This window comes from Rana temporaria, chromosome 7 (assembly GCF_905171775.1).
Source record: "Rana temporaria chromosome 7, aRanTem1.1, whole genome shotgun sequence".
NCBI lineage: Eukaryota > Metazoa > Chordata > Amphibia > Anura > Ranidae > Rana > Rana temporaria.
This window is the reverse complement of record NC_053495.1, coordinates 60,099,713-60,119,100: the sequence shown is the minus strand read 5'-3', so window position 1 is coordinate 60,119,100 and position 19,388 is coordinate 60,099,713. Positions and strand designations below refer to the sequence as shown.

The 19,388-nt window shown below is 42.1% G+C and overlaps 1 protein-coding gene across 1 annotated transcript in view; it reads left to right on the top strand.

Moving 5' to 3' along the window:
* The window catches only part of RFT1 (RFT1 homolog), a 65,462-nt gene that overhangs the window by 22,690 nt on the left and 23,384 nt on the right, over window positions 1-19,388 (top strand). Inside the window, exons 5-7 of the mRNA XM_040359452.1 lie at window positions 1,269-1,370; window positions 9,158-9,292; window positions 11,622-11,700. Coding sequence (XP_040215386.1) covers window positions 1,269-1,370; window positions 9,158-9,292; window positions 11,622-11,700 — 316 coding nt within the window. The remainder of the gene's footprint in view (window positions 1-1,268; window positions 1,371-9,157; window positions 9,293-11,621; window positions 11,701-19,388) is intronic.

Here is a 19,388-nt window from a genome sequence, read left to right as displayed (position 1 = left end):
CAAACTAGAAGGCTGCCGCTCTCATGTCGGGGCAACTTTCAGTGAGCGATGCACCGGAGTGGTAATTTTTGCAATCCTCCACCTCACTCATTACTTTCTGCTCTCCAGCTACATTGGTCGGGGGCCCGGGGGAGGGGGGCAGGCTCAGAGAGGTCATACTGTTAGGTCCCATGGCTTAATGAGAATTGTAAGGAGAGCACCTGTGTACTGCTCTGCCTGTGCGCAGCTCACCAGACTACTTTTCCCGAGCATGCAACTTTCCTCTTCGGCCGCCAATCTCATCGGGACTCTAAGTGTAGGCACAGATTGGAGGGAGATTGGTCATGCAGCCCTGTCATCACTCGCCCCCAGCTTAAATCCACTCGCCAAATGCTAGTAGGCGAGTGGAAATTTTGAGGGCTGGTAATGTGATTGTGTAACCATAACATGTCCATCCACAAATGGATGCCTCTACAAGGGGACTAGAAGCCAAATCTAACAGGAGCTACAGAGTGTAAAAAAGAAGGGAGGCGTCTCTAAGTGTAGCAACATGGTTACATTTAATAAAGGTACAACATTTAGCATCTCACATGGTTGATGATTAAAAGAGGCACATCTAAGTATTCAGGGATCTGGGATAAAGCGATCCACATAGACCCATCCTCCTCACCGCCGGCTCTCACCGCTATCAGTCTGCAATCATGACCGGGAAGAATACCCTGCAGTAGAGCGATCTGAAAGCGAGGCTTGAACCGCTCATGGAAAGTGACGACATCAATAGCGGTGCAGAGGATGGTCTTTGTGGACAGCTTTACATCTGATGCCTGCATACTTAGATGTGCCTGTTTTAGTCATCAACCATGTGAGTTTCTAAATGTTGTACTTTCATTAAATGTAACCATATTGCTACACTTGGAGGCACCTCTCTTCTATTTTATACTCCAGTTGTGACATGACGTTACTCTTGTATCAAGACATCGCTTGTATATCAAGTCAAATTTTTTTTCAACATTTTGCTTGTCTTGCAAAACGCTCTCAAACCATGCATTACTTGCAAACATTTTATTCTGTGTCACCTCAACAACAATTTACAGTACTGTGTGTCTGTCCTACATCCATATAAGCTATAACTGATGATCGGTCCCTGAGGCAATCTGTCTGCTTCCAGGGCTGGTCATCTATTCCTAGGCACAGGCTGAGCGGCCACAGTTGTTTGCATTCATGTGTTTCTAGCGGTAGGAATTTGTTTGACGGCCTTACTGGTAGTTTCAATTTGTTTTTTTTGCCAGGTGGTTGCTGAGAGTCTTGCAATTATTATACGTTGTTCAGTCACCGTAATTCTGGTGCTTCTCTTTCCTCAATGGGGACTTCTCATATTTTCATTCACTCAGGTAAGGCATATGTCTATAATCAAAAGAAACCCACAATGCTTTTAAAAAAATCTGGAAATAATCATATAATTTGTTTGTAACTTTCTTTCTAATCAGAAATTTTGTAAATGTAATTTTTTAATCCTGCATCCCAGGATACAGAGGAGTTCATATTCATGACTACTTTGGTTTGGTTAGGATAATCGCCTTCAGCTGAATTGACATTGGAATCCAGTGAATTCACTCTGGAATCCAGCAGGGCTGTGGAGTCGGAGTCGAGGAGTCGGGGGAAATTTTGGGTTCCTGGAGTCGGAGTCGGCAAACAATGCACCGACTCCGACTCCTACTAAATTTAGATTGGAATTAAAAAAAAAAAAAAAGCAAGTTTAAATGTCCCAATTCACAAAAAGTTATAATTAATGAATTCTCTACTGTAAGAATAAAGACCAATGCATGCAGTGCCTCACGTAACCCCAAAACGAACACGTTAAGTGACCGTGAAGAAGCATGCTTTTCATGTGCTTCACTATATGGCACGCAACGCACAATTAGGAGCTGCAATACTTATACTTTCCATAGTGTTGTGTTCTGCTTTTACAGGGAACGCAGCGTCCATATGTAACCTAGCCTCTCACTGATAAGGGATTAAATAAATATGTTTTTTGCAGGACTAGAGAGTGAGACACTTGTATAAGTGAAGGGAATGGAGGGCCAATAGTTCAATACTGAAGCTGTAAACCATTGGAAAAACTGCTGTCATTTAGCTAAGGCTATAAAAACTTGTAAACTCCGATTGTTAGCTTAAACTTTAAACATGACTATGGGATTCTCCTAGGAAAATCATGTTTTGGAATAAAAAACGTTGTTTTCATTGTGTTTGTCTTTTGCTTAAACTGTGCAATACAGTAGACTGTTGGCTTCCCAGCCAGTAGTCCTGTGGTAGGTTGCGTTTCTTTCCCTCAAGGAATGTATAAAATACATTTGCATATTAATACAGAGGAGTCAGAGTCGGGGAGTCGGAGTCGGAAGTACATAAAACTGAGGAGTCGGAGTCGGAACATTTATCTACCGACTCCACAGCCCTGGAATCCAGGCATAACCCCTTACAGCTCCACCAAGTCTGTTTTGTGCTAGTGACTGTATGGGTAGATTTTCGTGTGTCTCTCTGACAATCTGACAAAGAGGTAGGACTGTCCAAATGGACTGCTGCAGATAATGGACCAAGATAGTTTTACCCAGAATGGGCAGGGGAGTCCATGTTGACGCAGGGTGATTTTTCCGGTTAGCGTGAAACAGGAGAAGTTCTGTTTTTGAACCGTTGAGTTTAAGATAACTGTTTGTCATCCAGTTATCTATTAGAGTAAGGCATTTCTCTAGTCCAAGAGAATGATCCTTTTTGTTGCAGATGCGGAAATACAGTTGTGTGTCGTCTGCATAGGAGTGGTAAAGTAACTTCTGGTTACTGATGATTTCAAAGAGAGGGCGAAGATAGATATTAAACAATAAGGGAGATACCGTACGTTACTGATGATTTCAAAGAGAGGGCGAAGATAGATATTAAACAATACGGGCGATAAGCATGATACCGTACGTTTTTCAGAAGTGAAAGAGCCCAGTTTCACTATTTGTGATCGGTTTTCCAAGAAGGAGGAGAACCAGGGTAAAACACCTTCAGCGACTCCGGCTACTTCAGCTAGCCTAGCCAGTAGTAGTCTGTGGTCTACAGTGTCAAAAGCCGCGCTTAGGTCCAGCAGTATCAGGAGACAAGATTCTCCTTCGTCTGCGGCCTCTAGAGCGTCATCCCATATTTTGAGCAGCGCCGTTTCTGTTCCGTGACCCGGACGGAAGCCTGATTGAAACGGGTCGAGTAATTTATGGGTGTCTAAATGCAGTTGCAGCTGTTGTACAACTACTTTCTCCATTACCTTGGAGAAAACATTTAGACCTGTTATGGGCCTCCGGTTGTTTGGGTCTTTGGGGTCGAGGGTAGTTTTTTTTAGAATTGGTTTTATTGTACCTTGTTTCAGCAAGGTGGGCACCATGCCCTCCTTGAATGATTGGTTTATGAGCTGCGTGATAGCTGGTGCCAGTATATCGGCACTTTCTTTCAGCAGTTTAGTGGGGATGATATCATTGGGTGCTGTGCTATTACGCAGAGTCCCGATGATATTTTTAGTGGCATCGATGGAAATGGGTTTTAGAGTGAATTTTGGTGATTGCGGCTGATTTATGTGGGTATTAGGTTTGTGATTTGGGGGGGAGTTGGTGACGGTTCCATTTTGCTGAATACTTTCACAGATTTTTTCAATTTTATTAATGAAATAATCCGATAATTCGTTGCAAAATTCTTGTGAATCAGAATTGGGGGCCTCTAAACAAGCAGGATTCATAGTCTGAGTGACCAGCTTGAAGAGTTCTCGGGGGCGGTTAATTGCATTTGCGACGATGTTGGAGAAATTTTTTTTTTTGGACTAACTGTTTTACTGCTGCTGGAATCCTCTTCCTCTAAGTCTCGGGTTTTCAGTACTGGCAACCACCAAATTTACCAAGTCTTTTTCCAGTGCACCATCACAGGAACTGATGTATGCCGATTGGATCAACTCACAGAAGGGGTTTTTACCGCCAAATTGTGCTCACAGTGATCTGTGGAGGAGGAATTCTACCAAATTTGGGGTTCTCTGACTGTTGACGCGACTATTTCAGGGCCGATCCTTTGCCGGGCACCCGGGCGCCCAGAGGGGGGGGCGCTGAAGTGTCAGAGTGCTTCCCTCCTCCTCTCCTTGACCTGTGCCAAAGCGTTGTTATTGCGAGCCAAAACACGAGCACAGTAGCACGCTTACATTTTTCTCTTGTGGCTTAATTCCAATCGAGCCGCTTTACTCTAAGGAAGTCGCGGACTACAACTCCCAGAAGCCACGGCGGCAGCCGTCACGTCACTGAAGTCAGCTAGCTAGATACTGTAGATATGAAAGCAGCAGGAGGGGAGGATCGTTGAGTGGATGGAGCTGACAGGCAGGGGGGGAGGAGGACAGAGGGAGACACAGGAGAGCAGAGAGGAGAGTTGCCAATGACGGAGGCGCATAAACTGACCAGTGTCAGGACTCAGCAGCTATTATATACCTTGGAAAGTTTACAGTAGGTAGGGCAGAACCAGGCAGGATCAGCCAGGTATTTTAGGTGGTAGAAGGGGCTAAATTACACAGCACAAGCACTGTGTTATTCATGCTTTAAGAGAACAGGATCCATTTTTATTTTGGATAACAAACACTTTAAATAGGACGGTCCAGATGGATGAGGACCTGGTCTTTAAAGATGCCACAAGTAAGAAGCCCCTCTTTAAAGCATCCTCTCTGGTAGGAGCAGTTCTGCAGGCTGCCAAGGGAAATTTGCCAAGTCCAGGAGAAGCGTATTCTCCATTCCAGGGAATCGGACCTGGAAGATCCTGCCAATTGGCAGCTCCTTTAAGACTTTCCAAGAGGCTAGAGTTTCTCGTGGATGCCTTGGAAGACTCTGTAAGGCCTAGTACACACGAGAGGATCGATCCGCGGAAACGGTCTGGAGGTCCGTTTCCGCGGATAAATCCTCTGGCGGATTTTGATCTCATGGTTGTACTAACCATGAGATCAAAATCCGCGCGGAATTCCCTCCGCGGTGACGTGTCGCGCCGTCGCCGCGATGATGACGCGGCGACGTGCGCGACGCTGTGATATAAGGACTTCCACGCATGCGTCGAATCATTACGACGCATGCGAGGGATGGATTCGGACGGATTGATCCGGTGAGTCTGTACAGACCAGCGGATCAATCCGTTGGACTGGATTCCAGCGGATCGATTTCTTAGCATGTTAAGAAATTTTGATCCGCTGGAAATCCATCGGCCCGAAAAATATCCGCAGGGGATCTATCCGCTGAAAACGGTCCGCGGATAAATTCCAGCGGATAGATCCTCTCGTGTGTACGGGGCCTAAGGCAGCTTTCATGGGTGGGCTGTGGAATGGTGGATATCCACGCTGATGCTGGATAGCAGAAAATACTTCCTTCTGATGAATTGGAAGGTCATGACGACAGATGAAGGCATGTCAGGCCAGGGAGGTGTAGAGGAGAGCCTCTTGGTTCAGGGAATGTGGTTGTCTGAGGAGCGGAAGTTGACAATCAACATCCTGGAAATTCAAGCAATCCAGCTGACTCTTCTAGATTGGTCTGTCTACCTTGAGGGTCTTCCCATCAGAGTGAGTTGGAAAGTGGTATGACTGTGGGATACATCAACCATTAGGAAGGGTTAAGAAGTCGTGCTGCTCAGGAAGAAGCAGATCTGATCTTGTCTTGGGCAGAACTTCACATTCCATCCATCTCTGCCATGCATATTCCCAGGCATTGAAAACTGACATGTGGATTTTCTCAACCATCAGCTGAATCCAGGAGAATGACTCATTCACCCAGAAGTGTTCATAGAGATTTGCCTGCGGTAGGGAACGCTAGATCCCAAGTCCTTTTTTGTGTCCAGATCGAATAGCAAACTAGATAGATTTGTGTTCCACACCAAGGATTTTCAGGCATTTGCAATAGATGCCTTGGTAGCTCCTTGGGATCAGTTTTCCCTGATTTTATGCCCTGCATACACTACAGCTGTTTCCTTGCCAGTTTTGGCCTGTTGCGCAGAATAAAGGTGGAGGGCATCCTTGTGTGATTTCGATAGTACCTGTCTGGCAAAGAAAACCATGGTATACGCACATCATGAATTTCTAGGCATACAAGCCGTGGGCTCTTCCAGATAGACCAGATTTGCTACTGCAGTGTCCGATCTACCATCCTGCTTTACAGTCACTAGCATTAACGGCATGATTGTTAAAGCCTAAGTCCAGAGAGAGAGGGGTGTTTCACACTCTGTAATCCCTAGCCTCCGCAGGGCAAAAAATCAACCTCTAGGAAGTTATACCGACATACATGGAGGGCTTTACTTCACCTGGTATGAGTTTCGTAAGTTTTATTCCTGACCGTATGCTGTGGGACGTATTTTGGCCTTTCTCCCATGTGGTGTGGAAATGTTTCTTGCCTTAAGTACCATTAATGGACAGACCTTGGCTGTTCTATTTTAAAAACCTACTGCATATCTTTCCTTGGTTAAAGCCCTTGTGCAGTTTGTCACAAGGATGGTTGTGCCTGTGTGGCCACCCTTGGGACCTTAACTTGGCCTTGTGTGTTTTGCAGCCATCTCCCTTTGAACCTCCCTGAGAGACTCCCTTGGCACTCCATATGCAAAAGGTGGTATTTTTGGTTGCCATTTCCACAGCTTGCAGAGTCTTGTAGTTCGCTGCACTTTCCTGCAAGGAACCCTTCCTGGTTCTTAATAAGTATAAGGTGGTGTTAAGGCCTTTTTTACTTTGTTCATTCCACATGAATCAGGACATTGTGTTTCCATCTTGTTGTCCTAGTCCTAAACAGCAACCTAAGAAGAAGGTGCTTCACTCTGGATATCGTTAGAGCTGGTTTGAGTTTATCTGAAGACTGTAGTTTGGTTTCCATTATCTTATTCTCCATGTGTTCCGCAAGGGTCAGGCTGCTTTTAGATCCACTATTTCCAGGTGGACTCGTACAGCATATTTCTTAGGCCTATGGTGTCAGGGACAAGGTTCATTCTTACCCAGGCAAGGCCCATTCCACCAGGAGTGTCAGTGCTTCCTGGGCTATTTAGCATCAAGCTTCTGTTTTTCATGTTTGTAAGGCTGCTACCTGGTCTTTTCTTTACGTTCCTCATTGCCTGCTACAAAATTTAGGCTTAGTGGAACTGAGAGAGGTTAAGCTTGGGTGGGGAGTCGCACCTTTTTTGACCAGTGTCCTTTCACCTGAAAATAGCAAGATAACTTAGGTATTCATGAAATATGAACTGCTCTTGTGATTTTATCCAAGGAATTTTACAGATAAACCAATATAAAATATATATATATATATATATATATATAAAAATAGTGTCTAGATTGATTTAATCTGTTGATGCATTCATTGAAACGAGCCAACACATTTCAGTGGTTCCAAGGGGGCTTCTTTCGTCAGAGCTTTCAAATACACATTCAAACAATAAATCAACAATTAAAATGTGCAAAAATAGATAAGATGCTTTCAGCAGATATTACAGTAAGTTGTAAAACTAGTGCTGGATGGTGTTCTTGCTATGATATCATTGACAATTATATAATGTGTCCTTTTTTTTTTTTTTATCCAACAAAATTTTATTCAGTTTTCAGAGGTACACGGCATACATATTCCCCCTAACAGAAGACAAAAAGCAAAAACCAACGGTATGCACAAACAGGTCTAATCAAATCCAGAATCAGGGCCAACCCTCGCCCCACCCATCCCCATATTCTCCCACACAGTAGATCATAAACCCCATTTTTTTTACCCATCATTTAATGCCCAACAGTCTATCAGCCACTAAGTCTACTGGGGCCAACCCCGGCACATCCAGCCACCTTGCCCATATCTTCTCGAACTTGTGAGCACTACCCCTATGTTGGTATATCGGTTTCTCCATTCTCAATACTGTCCCAATGTTGGCAATCCATTCTGTCAAGGTCAGGGGAGCCTCCCTGATATCCTCCTCCCATTCCTTCTCCAGAGCACCCAAGAGACAAGCCCTCGGGTCCTGTGGGAGAGACACACCACGTTAACCGTAGTCACCACACCCGCCCAGTACGTGTGGAGCTTGGGACATCTCCACAACATATGGACCAGATCCCCATGATCCATTTTGCACCGCGTACATGTAGGGTCGAGCTGTGAGTTCATCCGATGTAGTCTGTGAGGGGTGTAGTAAGTCCGCAACAATATATACAGCTGGGTGAGCCTTTGGGAAACATTCAATGAGCACCTACCCACTGCCTGGAAAATCTCTTCCCACTGTTCTCTATCCAATTGGCCAACGTCCGCCTCCCACTTCTCCCTTATCTTCAGGGGATGCTGTTTCATCACAGACTGTAACAGAATGGCATAGCACTGGGAGATAAAGCCTTTGGTCGACCCAGCATCCCCCAATGGATCAAACACAGGGGTAGGCGACAGATGCCACTCCGAGGAGCGAACCTGCGCCGCCACAGCATGAAGCAATTGTTAGTAAGAGAAGTACATCGATTGCGGAAGGCCAAACCCCTCCCTCAAGTCAAGAAACAAGCGTAGTACTCCATGGTGGAATATGTGTTTAAGATGTGTAATTCCATACTTCCTCCATCTAGCCCCAGACTGTAACTTGGCCAACTCCGTATACGTGCCGTTTTGCCATATAGGACTATATTCTGTATATTCATCTGCATTCTGAATATATTTAACTTTGTTCCATACCTTCTGAATTGGGCACATTTGTGCGTCAGGCAGAGTGCCTTAAACGTGATTTGATCTTTTACGGGCAGCCAGTGAAGGGACCTGAGGGAGGGCGAGATTGATTCCCATGTTTTTTTTCCTGTTACAAGTCGTGCTGCCGTGTTCTGGACGAAGTCGTCTTCTTCACCACGTCTAGATGCCTAAATGCATAGAGTTGCTGCCATGTGATTGGCTGATTAGCAATTTGTGTTACCAAGCAATTGAACAGGTGTACCTAATAAAGTGGCCGGTGAGTGTACTTTAAAAATGAGTGATGCCACGTGATTATGACGACAGGCAGGGAACTAGTATTTTCAGAAGACTTTTTAGCTATGGCAGCTCACATAATTTCTCACTACTGGTTTAATTTCATGTGTAATAATTGTTTGCTAGTTTACAAATCTTCATTTGTTGGTTTTGGACCTGCTTTTTCTGAAAAGTACTTTGTGTTGTAGATTCTGTACACCAGTCTGCTGGCTTTGTGTTACATATTGTACTTTGCAAAGTTCCTGGGCTCTAAGGAGGCAGAGAAAAAGCAATTCCCATTGCAAAGTATGAAGGAATTCTTGCCTAGATACTCTGCAAGTCAGGTAAGTGTTAACTGAATGTGCCACAGTTAGTACTGTTGAGTTCTACGTTTGTTTCCATATGTAGCAAAAAAAGTGGAAAACCCACACGATTGTGGTATGATGTTGAATTGTGAAAAGGCAACTGAAGCTGTTTTTTGTTTGTGCCTTTCCAGAGTGATCCAGAGACAGTATTAAAGCCTAGTTTAGTCAAATAAAAAATCGGCACAAAGGATGATACCTACATACAATGCAAAGCGTCCCTTGTGCTTCTGGCTGGTCTGTTAGTTGAAGTACTAAGTCCCTTGCCCACTCACATACCTCCACAGCTGTATACTTCTGGCGCCGCAGGGATTATTCTAAGTGCTGGACCTGTGACAGGCACTTGTCATAGGTCCCGAGTATGCCTGCCTTTTTACGCCCACCCTCCCCACTTTTTACATTCCTGGAAATTGTACTATAGCTTACACCAATTAAATGCAATCTATTAATGAAGGATAGACAGATGATTGAAAGGTCCTCTTCCACTGTTCACAGAACTTTTCATTCATGGACGCTGTAGTACCACTCCTGTGAATGGAGGAAGGGTGAGGGCATAGTCGGCACTCTTGATTAACCCCTACAGTACCATAAAAATGGCTGCTGTGCAATGCCAAATTAGACAGTTATTATGCACTATAACCCTTTCATGACTAAGCCTATTTCTGACATTTGTTGCTTGCAAGTTAACATCTGTATTTTTTGCTAGAAAATTAGCTTGGCAGAGAATTTAGAGAATAAAATGGCGATCGTTGCAATATTTTATGTCACACTGTATTTGTGCAGCAGTCTTTCAAATGCAATATTTTAGCAAAAAACACACTTTCATGAATTTAAAAAAACTAGACAGTAAAGTGAGCCCAATTTTTTTGTATAATGTGAAAGATGATGTTACACCAAGTAAATAGGTACCCAAAATACAGTACCTAAAAATCTCCATAGGCGGCACTTTAAAAAAAAAAATCACGGTTTTCAGGTTAGAGTTGCAGAGGAGGTCTAGTGCTAGAATTATTGCTCTCGCTCTGATGATCATGGTGATACCTACATGTGTGATTAGAACACTGTTTACTTATGCTGGCCTAAAAGACCCCAGATCCCTCCTTTTGCACTTTAAAGTATTCAGATCACCAAAATTGGTGATTCTGAATACTGTCACTTTTTTAAAAACCAGCGCCATTGGCAGCCAAGTAAACCGGATGTGAGGTTGTGACGTCGCTTTCGGGTTTACAGAAAGAAGACTGGAACTATGCCGTTTCTGGCTTTGTGCCTGTTTCTCGCTAGCCGGCGGAAGTGCCAGATCGCGGACCGGGTCTCCCGGTGGGACAGGAGGCCCGGTAAGAGTGACAGAAGGCGGCGGGATAACAACCGATCAGCTTTTAGCCACATCGATTGCTATGCCTGAAGAGCCGACTGCCCGCTCTAAAAAACGGTACTGGGATGATGCCTGCAGTGGCAGGCATCATCCCGGTATAACCCCCAAACCCGAGGCCGCATATCTGCATTTGCTCGGGAAGAAGGAGATATGTACAATACTAAATATGACCTCTTACACTAGGAGAGGCTGCCTTTGTGTTAAAACAATTAACTGTCCCCTTGCCATCCCTTTTTTGTTCTCTTCCAAATACCTCCTGGGTCCACCATCCACAGGCAGCTTATCTCTTCAATAATGGACACAGAAGTTGAATCCAACGCAATTTTTCTTTAGCCAATTGTACAGAGGATGTTTTCTAGTCTTTTAAAGTGTAAGAAGACAATGACTTGCCTAAGCCATGTCTCTGTGAATAGCTAACACTGACCAAGGAAACATGGAAAATGTAGGGAGGGTTTAGCTAGGACTAAACTAAGAAAAATTACATGAAAGCTCAGTAGTAGAGTAGTCTTCTACTGCATTAGTCATCAATTAACCTGGAAAGTTTAGAGTTTAAATTATACCCTTTTATTGTCTAACCTAAGTTACTGAAAATGCTTGTTTTTGGACTAGTTAGGTTCCTCACTTAAGCGTTCTACATCTATCCTGGAAGATTCCATCTTTAATAGGTTAGCCAATATAGAGCATCACTCAAACTACAAACTGTCTATATCTAAATAACAAAATAAATATTCTTCTAAAGGAAAACCCTTAAGAAGAGAGACCAGAGGGAAGATAAAGGATAAAGTGGCTATATCATACAGCTGAGATGATGGGAACATAAAGCTGGGACTTGAGTACCGGCAGAAACACTTGTAGACCCCTCTATAAACTTGGCCACACAGGGATGGAAGCAAGCAAAGATGTTACCGATGTTCATTTAACTTATTTATATTTACTAAACAGGACTTCATAGACTGGAAACAGGCCTGGCTATCCTGGAGTTTCTTCAAGCAATCATTTTTAAAGCAGATTTTAACAGAAGGTAAGTCCCTTAGACACTGTGTCATGATCATGTTGGTGATTTTTGTCAGATGTGAACAAGGTCCTGAACTTTCACAGATGATTAAAGTGAACCTTTTAAAGCTACAGTTTGAAGCTTTAAAATTTTAAGTGCAGCTTAACCGCTTGCCGACCATGTAACTTATATATACGGAGACAGAGCGGCCTCCCTGCGATAGAGTACATACTCGGTATGTGATTTGTATACTCAGGCAGAGAACACACATGTAAGCCCGGCTGTGCTGTGATTTGTCACAGCACATGCCAATAACGGGTCCTGGTCAACGATTGACCACTGGCAATGTATATCAGCTTACCAGATGGCAAGCCTTTGGTGCAGTTGGCTATAACCCAGCCACAGCCTTTAAATCCCCTGGGCTAGGATACTCCAAGATTCCCAGTCAAATGACAGCCTTGGTATGGAAAGTGATGAGTGTTTGCGGTTTGGGACGCAAACACAACCCGTCAGCAAAACAGCAATCATAAACCAGTCCAATTCGCATGCAGCGGGAAAACAGAAAGGGACGCAATAGCGTGATACCGTAGGTATAACAAATTTATTTAAAACAGTAGTGTACTTACACTTAAGAAGTTTAAAAACAGCATGTATTAGGTAAAAAGCCGGCCGGCTTGAGGAGCCCTCCTCCTAGGCGTGGTGACGTCACTGACGCTGCCTCCAGACGCGTTTCGTCCTATTGGACGTTCTCAATGGGGGTAGGGCTAGCAACAGTGAGGCACCATATATAGCGGCCACTCAATGCAAAGGGTGGTCCATAGAAACAGACCCGCCATCTTTATTGAGGGAAAACTTGCCCATACAACCGCGCGTGACTAGCGCGGCCAGGGATAAGAATACACAGCATCCACCATCGTTTTTATAGCGAGGATGGAGCTCCGTACTCTACGGGTTGGTAACAAAAATATGAATCAGTGTGATACTTGTATATGAAATCCTAAAACAAACAGGAGAACCAAGGAAAAATCTATATATCCGGCACAGGACAGAAATCCCCTTGACTCAGTGTGGCCATCTTGTGGATTATGTTAAAACCTCTTTTTATAAGAGGTAAAGTCATTCTTAATATTACAAGGCTGGGGGGAATTAAAGCCTCCAACCTAACAGAAGGATTTTTATACATGAGATTTATCCAGTATATCCAAAAAAAGGGTGCTAAATCCCTATGTGCTATTTATTAAAGTGCTAATCAATTAATTAATTATTTAATCTTATTAACCAAGTAATATAAGGCTTTATGTTATACTAAAAGCCAATAAAGGAAAAACAGATCGCGGGGTCCATTATAGTACACACCATATGATTGGTGTGATCAATGGATCCCTAATGACCCAAAAATATAAATATAAATTATTCTTTTTCAGTGTATATTCTATTTAATTTTATTATATAGAAGTCAATAATTGTGCTCGGTGTGAAAAATAATCTTATAAATATATATATTTTTTTTATTTTTTTATTAATCCACCTCCGGGTTTATCAAAAAACCCCAAGGGTTAAGGGCCAAAAAGGCCAAAAAAAGTGCTCAATATAATTAAATTCATTTTATGTGAAATATTTTGAAGCTATAGTTCATTCTTCATAAAAAGTTCTTTAAAAAAATCCTATAAGGAAAAAACTTTATTTAAATTGTTTGTATATAAATTTTGGACAAAATCCCAAATGTAGGTACACTTTAAAATTTAAAAAACTTAAAAAAACTGAAAAACTTGAAAACCGCGTCTGTTTCCATAGGACCCTTTGCAGAGGTTCACATCAGGCGTTGTTAATAAAGGCATTCACGTCAGTTTCAATGTTAAGGCCATGGGGGCTGTATGATTTCAAACGATGGATCCACCCCATTTCCATTTTGGAAATTTCCCTAACCAAATTGCTTCCCCTCCAATGCACCTTATACTTGTCGATCCCAAGGAATAGGGTATTGGAGGGGTCCTTATGATGTTTAAGCCTGTAATGATTGGACACGGAGTGGTTCCTAAAGCCTGCCAGGATATTTGTAATATGTTCATTTACCCTTATTTGCAATGACCTCTTGGTCCGGCCTACGTATTGCAGCCCACAAGGGCATTGGACCAAATATACCACCCCCGTGGATGCACAGGTGATACATGGCACAATCTTAAACTCTTTCAAGGTGACTGTAGAAATAAATGTTGTAACACATCTTTGATGGTTACTACTAAGGGCACATACTCGGCACTTTTTGCATTTGTAGTAGCCTCTAAGCTGATCGAAAAAAACAATACCTCTAAGGGGAGGATCAATTACATTAATGGAAATTTTGTTTCTAAGGGACTGTACCCCTTTGAAGATCACCTTGGGTTTTGGTGGTAGAATTTCCCTCAACACCGGATCACTCCTGGCAATGTGCCAATGCTTTTGAATTAAATGTGAAATAGAACGGTGTTGGATGGAATAGGAGGTAATGAAAGGCACACCATCCAGAAATTGACTACCTTCGGCACGCTCTCTTTCCTGTAATAGTTCACCTCTATCTATAGTTGTAATCTGGTCTAGGGTTTCTTTTAAAGATCGCTCATTGTACCCTTTCTCCAAAAACCTCTCCGTAAGGACCCCAGCTTGATCTAAAAACTCTTGATGGTCTGAACAATTACGCCTTAGCCTGAGGTATTGGCTCTTGGGAACTCCTTTCAGCCAAGGGGCATGATGACAGCTATCAGTGGGGATAAAGGCGTTGCGGTCAGTGTCCTTAAAGTAAGTGGAGGTGACAAAAGCACCATTCCTGACACTTTTAACATCATTTTACAGTTGTTTCAGATATGTGGATGGTAACTATTGACGTGAAGTCATTGTATACCATCATACCCCATGCCTTGGGCATGGAGGCAGTTTTGTACTTTCTCTCTAAGGAGTCGGGTTTAAATAACAAGCAGATAGAATTCATTATGGCTCTGCTTAAGTATGCTGCCGGATCAAACTATTTTTGGTTTGACAATGAGTTCTACAAGCAGGACACGGGGGTGGCTATGGGGGCCAAATATGCCCCAAGCCTGGCCAATTTATTTATGGCCAAATGGGAGGAGGATGTCATCTATTCAAACAATGTACCCCATGTGGCCCTTTGGGCAAGGTACATTGATGACATCCTCCTCCTATGGGCCGGAGAATACGATGATCTAACTCATTTTATCTCTAATCTCAACTCTAATACTAGGGGGATCGAATTAAAATATGAGGCCAGTCAAGTAAGTGTCCATTATTTAGATTTGAAGATCAGTGTCAGGAATGGTGCTTTTGTCACCTCCACTTACTTTAAGGACACTGACTGCAACGCCTTTATCTCCACTGATAGCTGTCATCATGCCCCTTGGCTGAAAGGAGTTCCCAAGAGCCAATACCTCAGGCTAAGGCGTAATTGTTCAGACCATCAAGAGTTTTTAGATCAAGCTGGGGTCCTTACGGAGAGGTTTTTGGAGAAAGGGTACAATGAGCGATCTTTAAAAGAAACCCTAGACCAGATTACAACTATAGATAGAGGTGAACTATTACAGGAAAGAGAGCGTGCCGAAGGTAGTCAATTTCTGGATGGTGTGCCTTTCATTACCTCCTATTCCATCCAACACCGTTCTATTTCACATTTAATTCAAAAGCATTGGCACATTGCCAGGAGTGATCCGGTGTTGAGGGAAATTCTACCACCAAAACCCAAGGTGATCTTCAAAGGGGTACAGTGCCTTAGAAACAAAATTTCCATTAATGTAATTGATCCTCCCCTTAGAGGTATTGTTTTTTTTCGATCAGCTTAGAGGCTACTACAAATGCAAAAAGTGCCGAGTATGTGCCCTTAGTAGTAACCATCAAAGATGTGTTACAACATTTATTTCTACAGTCACCTTGAAAGAGTTTAAGATTGTGCCATGTATCACCTGTGCATCCACGGGGGTGGTATATTTGGTCCAATGCCCTTGCGGGCTGCAATACGTAGGCCGGACCAAGAGGTCATTGCAAATAAGGGTAAATGAACATATTACAAATATCCTGGCAGGCTTTAGGAACCACTCCGTGTCCAATCATTACAGGCTTAAACATAAGGACCCCTCCAATACCCTATTCCTTGGGATCGACAAGTATAAGGTGCATTGGAGGGGAAGCAATTTGGTTAGGGAAATTTCCAAAATGGAAATGGGGTGGATCCATCGTTTGAAATCATACAGCCCCCATGGCCTTAACATTGAAACTGACGTGAATGCCTTTATTAACAACGCCTGATGTGAACCTCTGCAAAGGGTCCTATGGAAACAGACGCGGTTTTCAAGTTTTTCAGTTTTTTTAAATTTTAAAGTGTACCTACATTTGGGATTTTGTCCAAAATTTATATACAAACAATTTAAATAAAGTTTTTTCCTTATAGGATTTTTTTAAAGAACTTTTTATGAAGAATGAACTATAGCTTCAAAATATTTCACATAAAATTAATTTAATTATATTGAGCACTTTTTTTGGCCTTTTTGGCCCTTACCCCTTGGGGTTTTTTGATAAACCCGGAGGTGGATTAATAAAAAAATAAAAAAATATATATATTTATAAGATTATTTTTCACACCGAGCACAATTATTGACTTCTATATAATAAAATTAAATAGAATATACACTGAAAAATAATAATTTATATTTATATTTATATTTATATTTTTGGGTCATTAGGGATCCATTGATCACACCAATCATATGGTGTGTACTATAATGGACCCCGCGATCTGTTTTTCCTTTATTGGCTTTTAGTATAACATAAAGCCTTATATTACTTAGTTAATAAGATTAAATAATTAATTAATTGATTAGCACTTTAATAAATAGCACATAGGGATTTAGCACCCTTTTTTTGGATATACTGGATAAATCTCATGTATAAAAATCCTTCTGTTAGGTTGGAGGCTTTAATTCCCCCCAGCCTTGTAATATTAAGAATGGCTTTACCTCTTATAAAAAGAGGTTTTAACATAATCCACAAGATGGCCACACTGAGTCAAGGGGATTTCTGTCCTGTGCCGGATATATAGATTTTTCCTTGGTTCTCCTGTTTGTTTTAGGATTTCATATACAAGTATCACACTGATTCATATTTTTGTTACCAACCCGTAGAGTACGGAGCTCCATCCTCGCTATAAAAACGATGGTGGATGCTGTGTATTCTTATCCCTGGCCGCGCTAGTCACGCGCGGTTGTATGGGCAAGTTTTCCCTCAATAAAGATGGCGGGTCTGTTTCTATGGACCACCCTTTGCATTGAGTGGCCGCTATATATGGTGCCTCACTGTTGCTAGCCCTACCCCCATTGAGAACGTCCAATAGGACGAAACGCTTCTGGAGGCAGCGTCAGTGACGTCACCACGCCTAGGAGGAGGGCTCCTCAAGCCGGCCGGCTTTTTACCTAATACATGCTGTTTTTAAACTTCTTAAGTGTAAGTACACTACTGTTTTAAATAAATTTGTTATACCTACGGTATCACGCTATTGCGTCCCTTTCTGTTTTCCCGCTGCATGCGAATTGGACTGGTTTATGATTGCTGTTTTGCTGACGGGTTGTGTTTGCGTCCCAAACCGCAAACACTCATCACTTTCCATACCAAGGCTGTCATTTGACTGGGAATCTTGGAGTATCCTAGCCCAGGGGATTTAAAGGCCGTGGCTGGGTTATAGCCAACTGCACCAAAGGCTTGCCATCTGGTAAGCTGATATACATTTCTGGTGGTGGGATTACACAGATTGTATGCATGTCACCAGGTGCATTGAAAATCTGACAAGCTAATGTTTCTTCATGCAAATCAGCCTCTGATCAATATACTGATTCTTTTTTGCTGGATGATTGGTTGATAATCCACTACCACTTATATTATCTATGGACTGTCTATTGTTACATAGTTATTTGTTTTGATATTTGGCGCGGCTTTTTTATATTGTTTTATTCTTCTGTTATCACACGCTAGCCGCTGCCTAAAAAACTGTGTTGTGGCAGCGCGGTTTTTTTGTTTTATAGATTGACCACTGGCACCTGGTGTTCTGCTCGAGCTTCACTTAACACAGCTATGTGAATGGAAACGACACAGAGCTGTGTTAAGTGACAGGGGATCTCGTTTGTTCATTCCCTGCTAAGCAAGGAATTAAAACAACTTGATCCCCAGTAAAAGGAACACACGGTACACACAAACACTTTTCAGGCACATAATAAACCCCTTGATCACCCTAGATGTTAACTACTTACTGCCCATTGTCATTAGTATAGGGACTCTGCATATTATTAGCACTGATCACTGTAATAACGTCACTGGTAATGTCGGTGTCAGTCAGTTCCATCCAGTGTTGGTTAGTGTCAGATTGGCCTCTGCACTATTGCAGTCCCGTTATAAGTTGCTGATCACCACCATTGCTAGTATAGGAAAACAAAATAATAATATTCCAATGTATATCCCATAGTTTGTAGACGCTATAACTTTTGCAGAAATCAATTAACTTACACGTATTGGGATTGTTTTACCACAGATATGAAGCAGAATACATATTGGCCAAAATTTAGATTTATAGATGTGATTATTTTTTATTTATGGAATATGTTTTATAGCAGAAAGTAAAAAAAAAAACCTTCATTTGACAGTCTTTTTTTCAATAATATAAAAACAAACTAAAGACCCAGAGGTTATTAAAATAGCTCTATTTGTGTGAAAAATAAATATATAAATTTAGTTTGAGTATAGCATTGTATGACTGCGCTATTGTCAGTTAATGTAGCGCAGTGCCCCATAGCAAAACATGGCCTGGTCATGAAGAGAGTGATTTGCGCGCTTCTGGAGCTGACAAAATGCCAACTTGTAATAGCTCCTTGGTGCCCTCTTTTGATTTTAGTTTCTTTTTGTTACTGGGACCTGACTTTTCCAGACTTTATGGCTAAGTTCACCCCTGCTTCAGTGAGGATGCTGTTATTGCCGCAGGCAATTTGTTCGGTAAAATTGTAATTGACAGAATTTAGCTCTGAAGTCTGGGAAAGTCATATCCCAAGAACAAACAAACTAAATTTAAAAGGAGCTAATGAAGGTATTTGCAGCTAGTCAAGACATGTTCTTTTAAGGTGTAAAATGGAATGTTGAATTTAGTTTATCATGTGTTCAAGTAAAACATTTTTTTTTTTTTAAATGATTTTATTATTTATTTTCCAATGTTTTTTTTTTATAATTTTTCAAATGTAAAGTACAAAACAAGAGAGCCCATGCAAATACTGTTGAGCCGTACACCAGGATGGGCAACAAACATATTTCAGATTGTGTGATTTGAAAATGAAAACCAGTACGCTTGTAAAAAAAAAAAAACATTTAAGACCGTACAAAAAATATTGAACCCAAGTAGCTACAAAAGCTGGAACCTATTTGTCTCTCTTTGCCCATGCATTCTTCTCAATAAGCTAAGATCATACTGGGCCATAGGAGGCCATTCCATCCAATAATATAGGCTATGACTCTATAAAGATCTATTTTAGTCTATCGTAGCATAATGTAGAGTCTGAACTAGTCCAGTCAAACCAACCCCCCTCTGGGGAAAGGTTTCCCTTTTGCTTGTGCCCCTCCTAGGAAGCCCAACGTGATGGTCTGTGGGTAGGGGCGCAGGAGCTAAGAGTTGCTCTTTTAAGAAGAGAAGGATAGAAAAG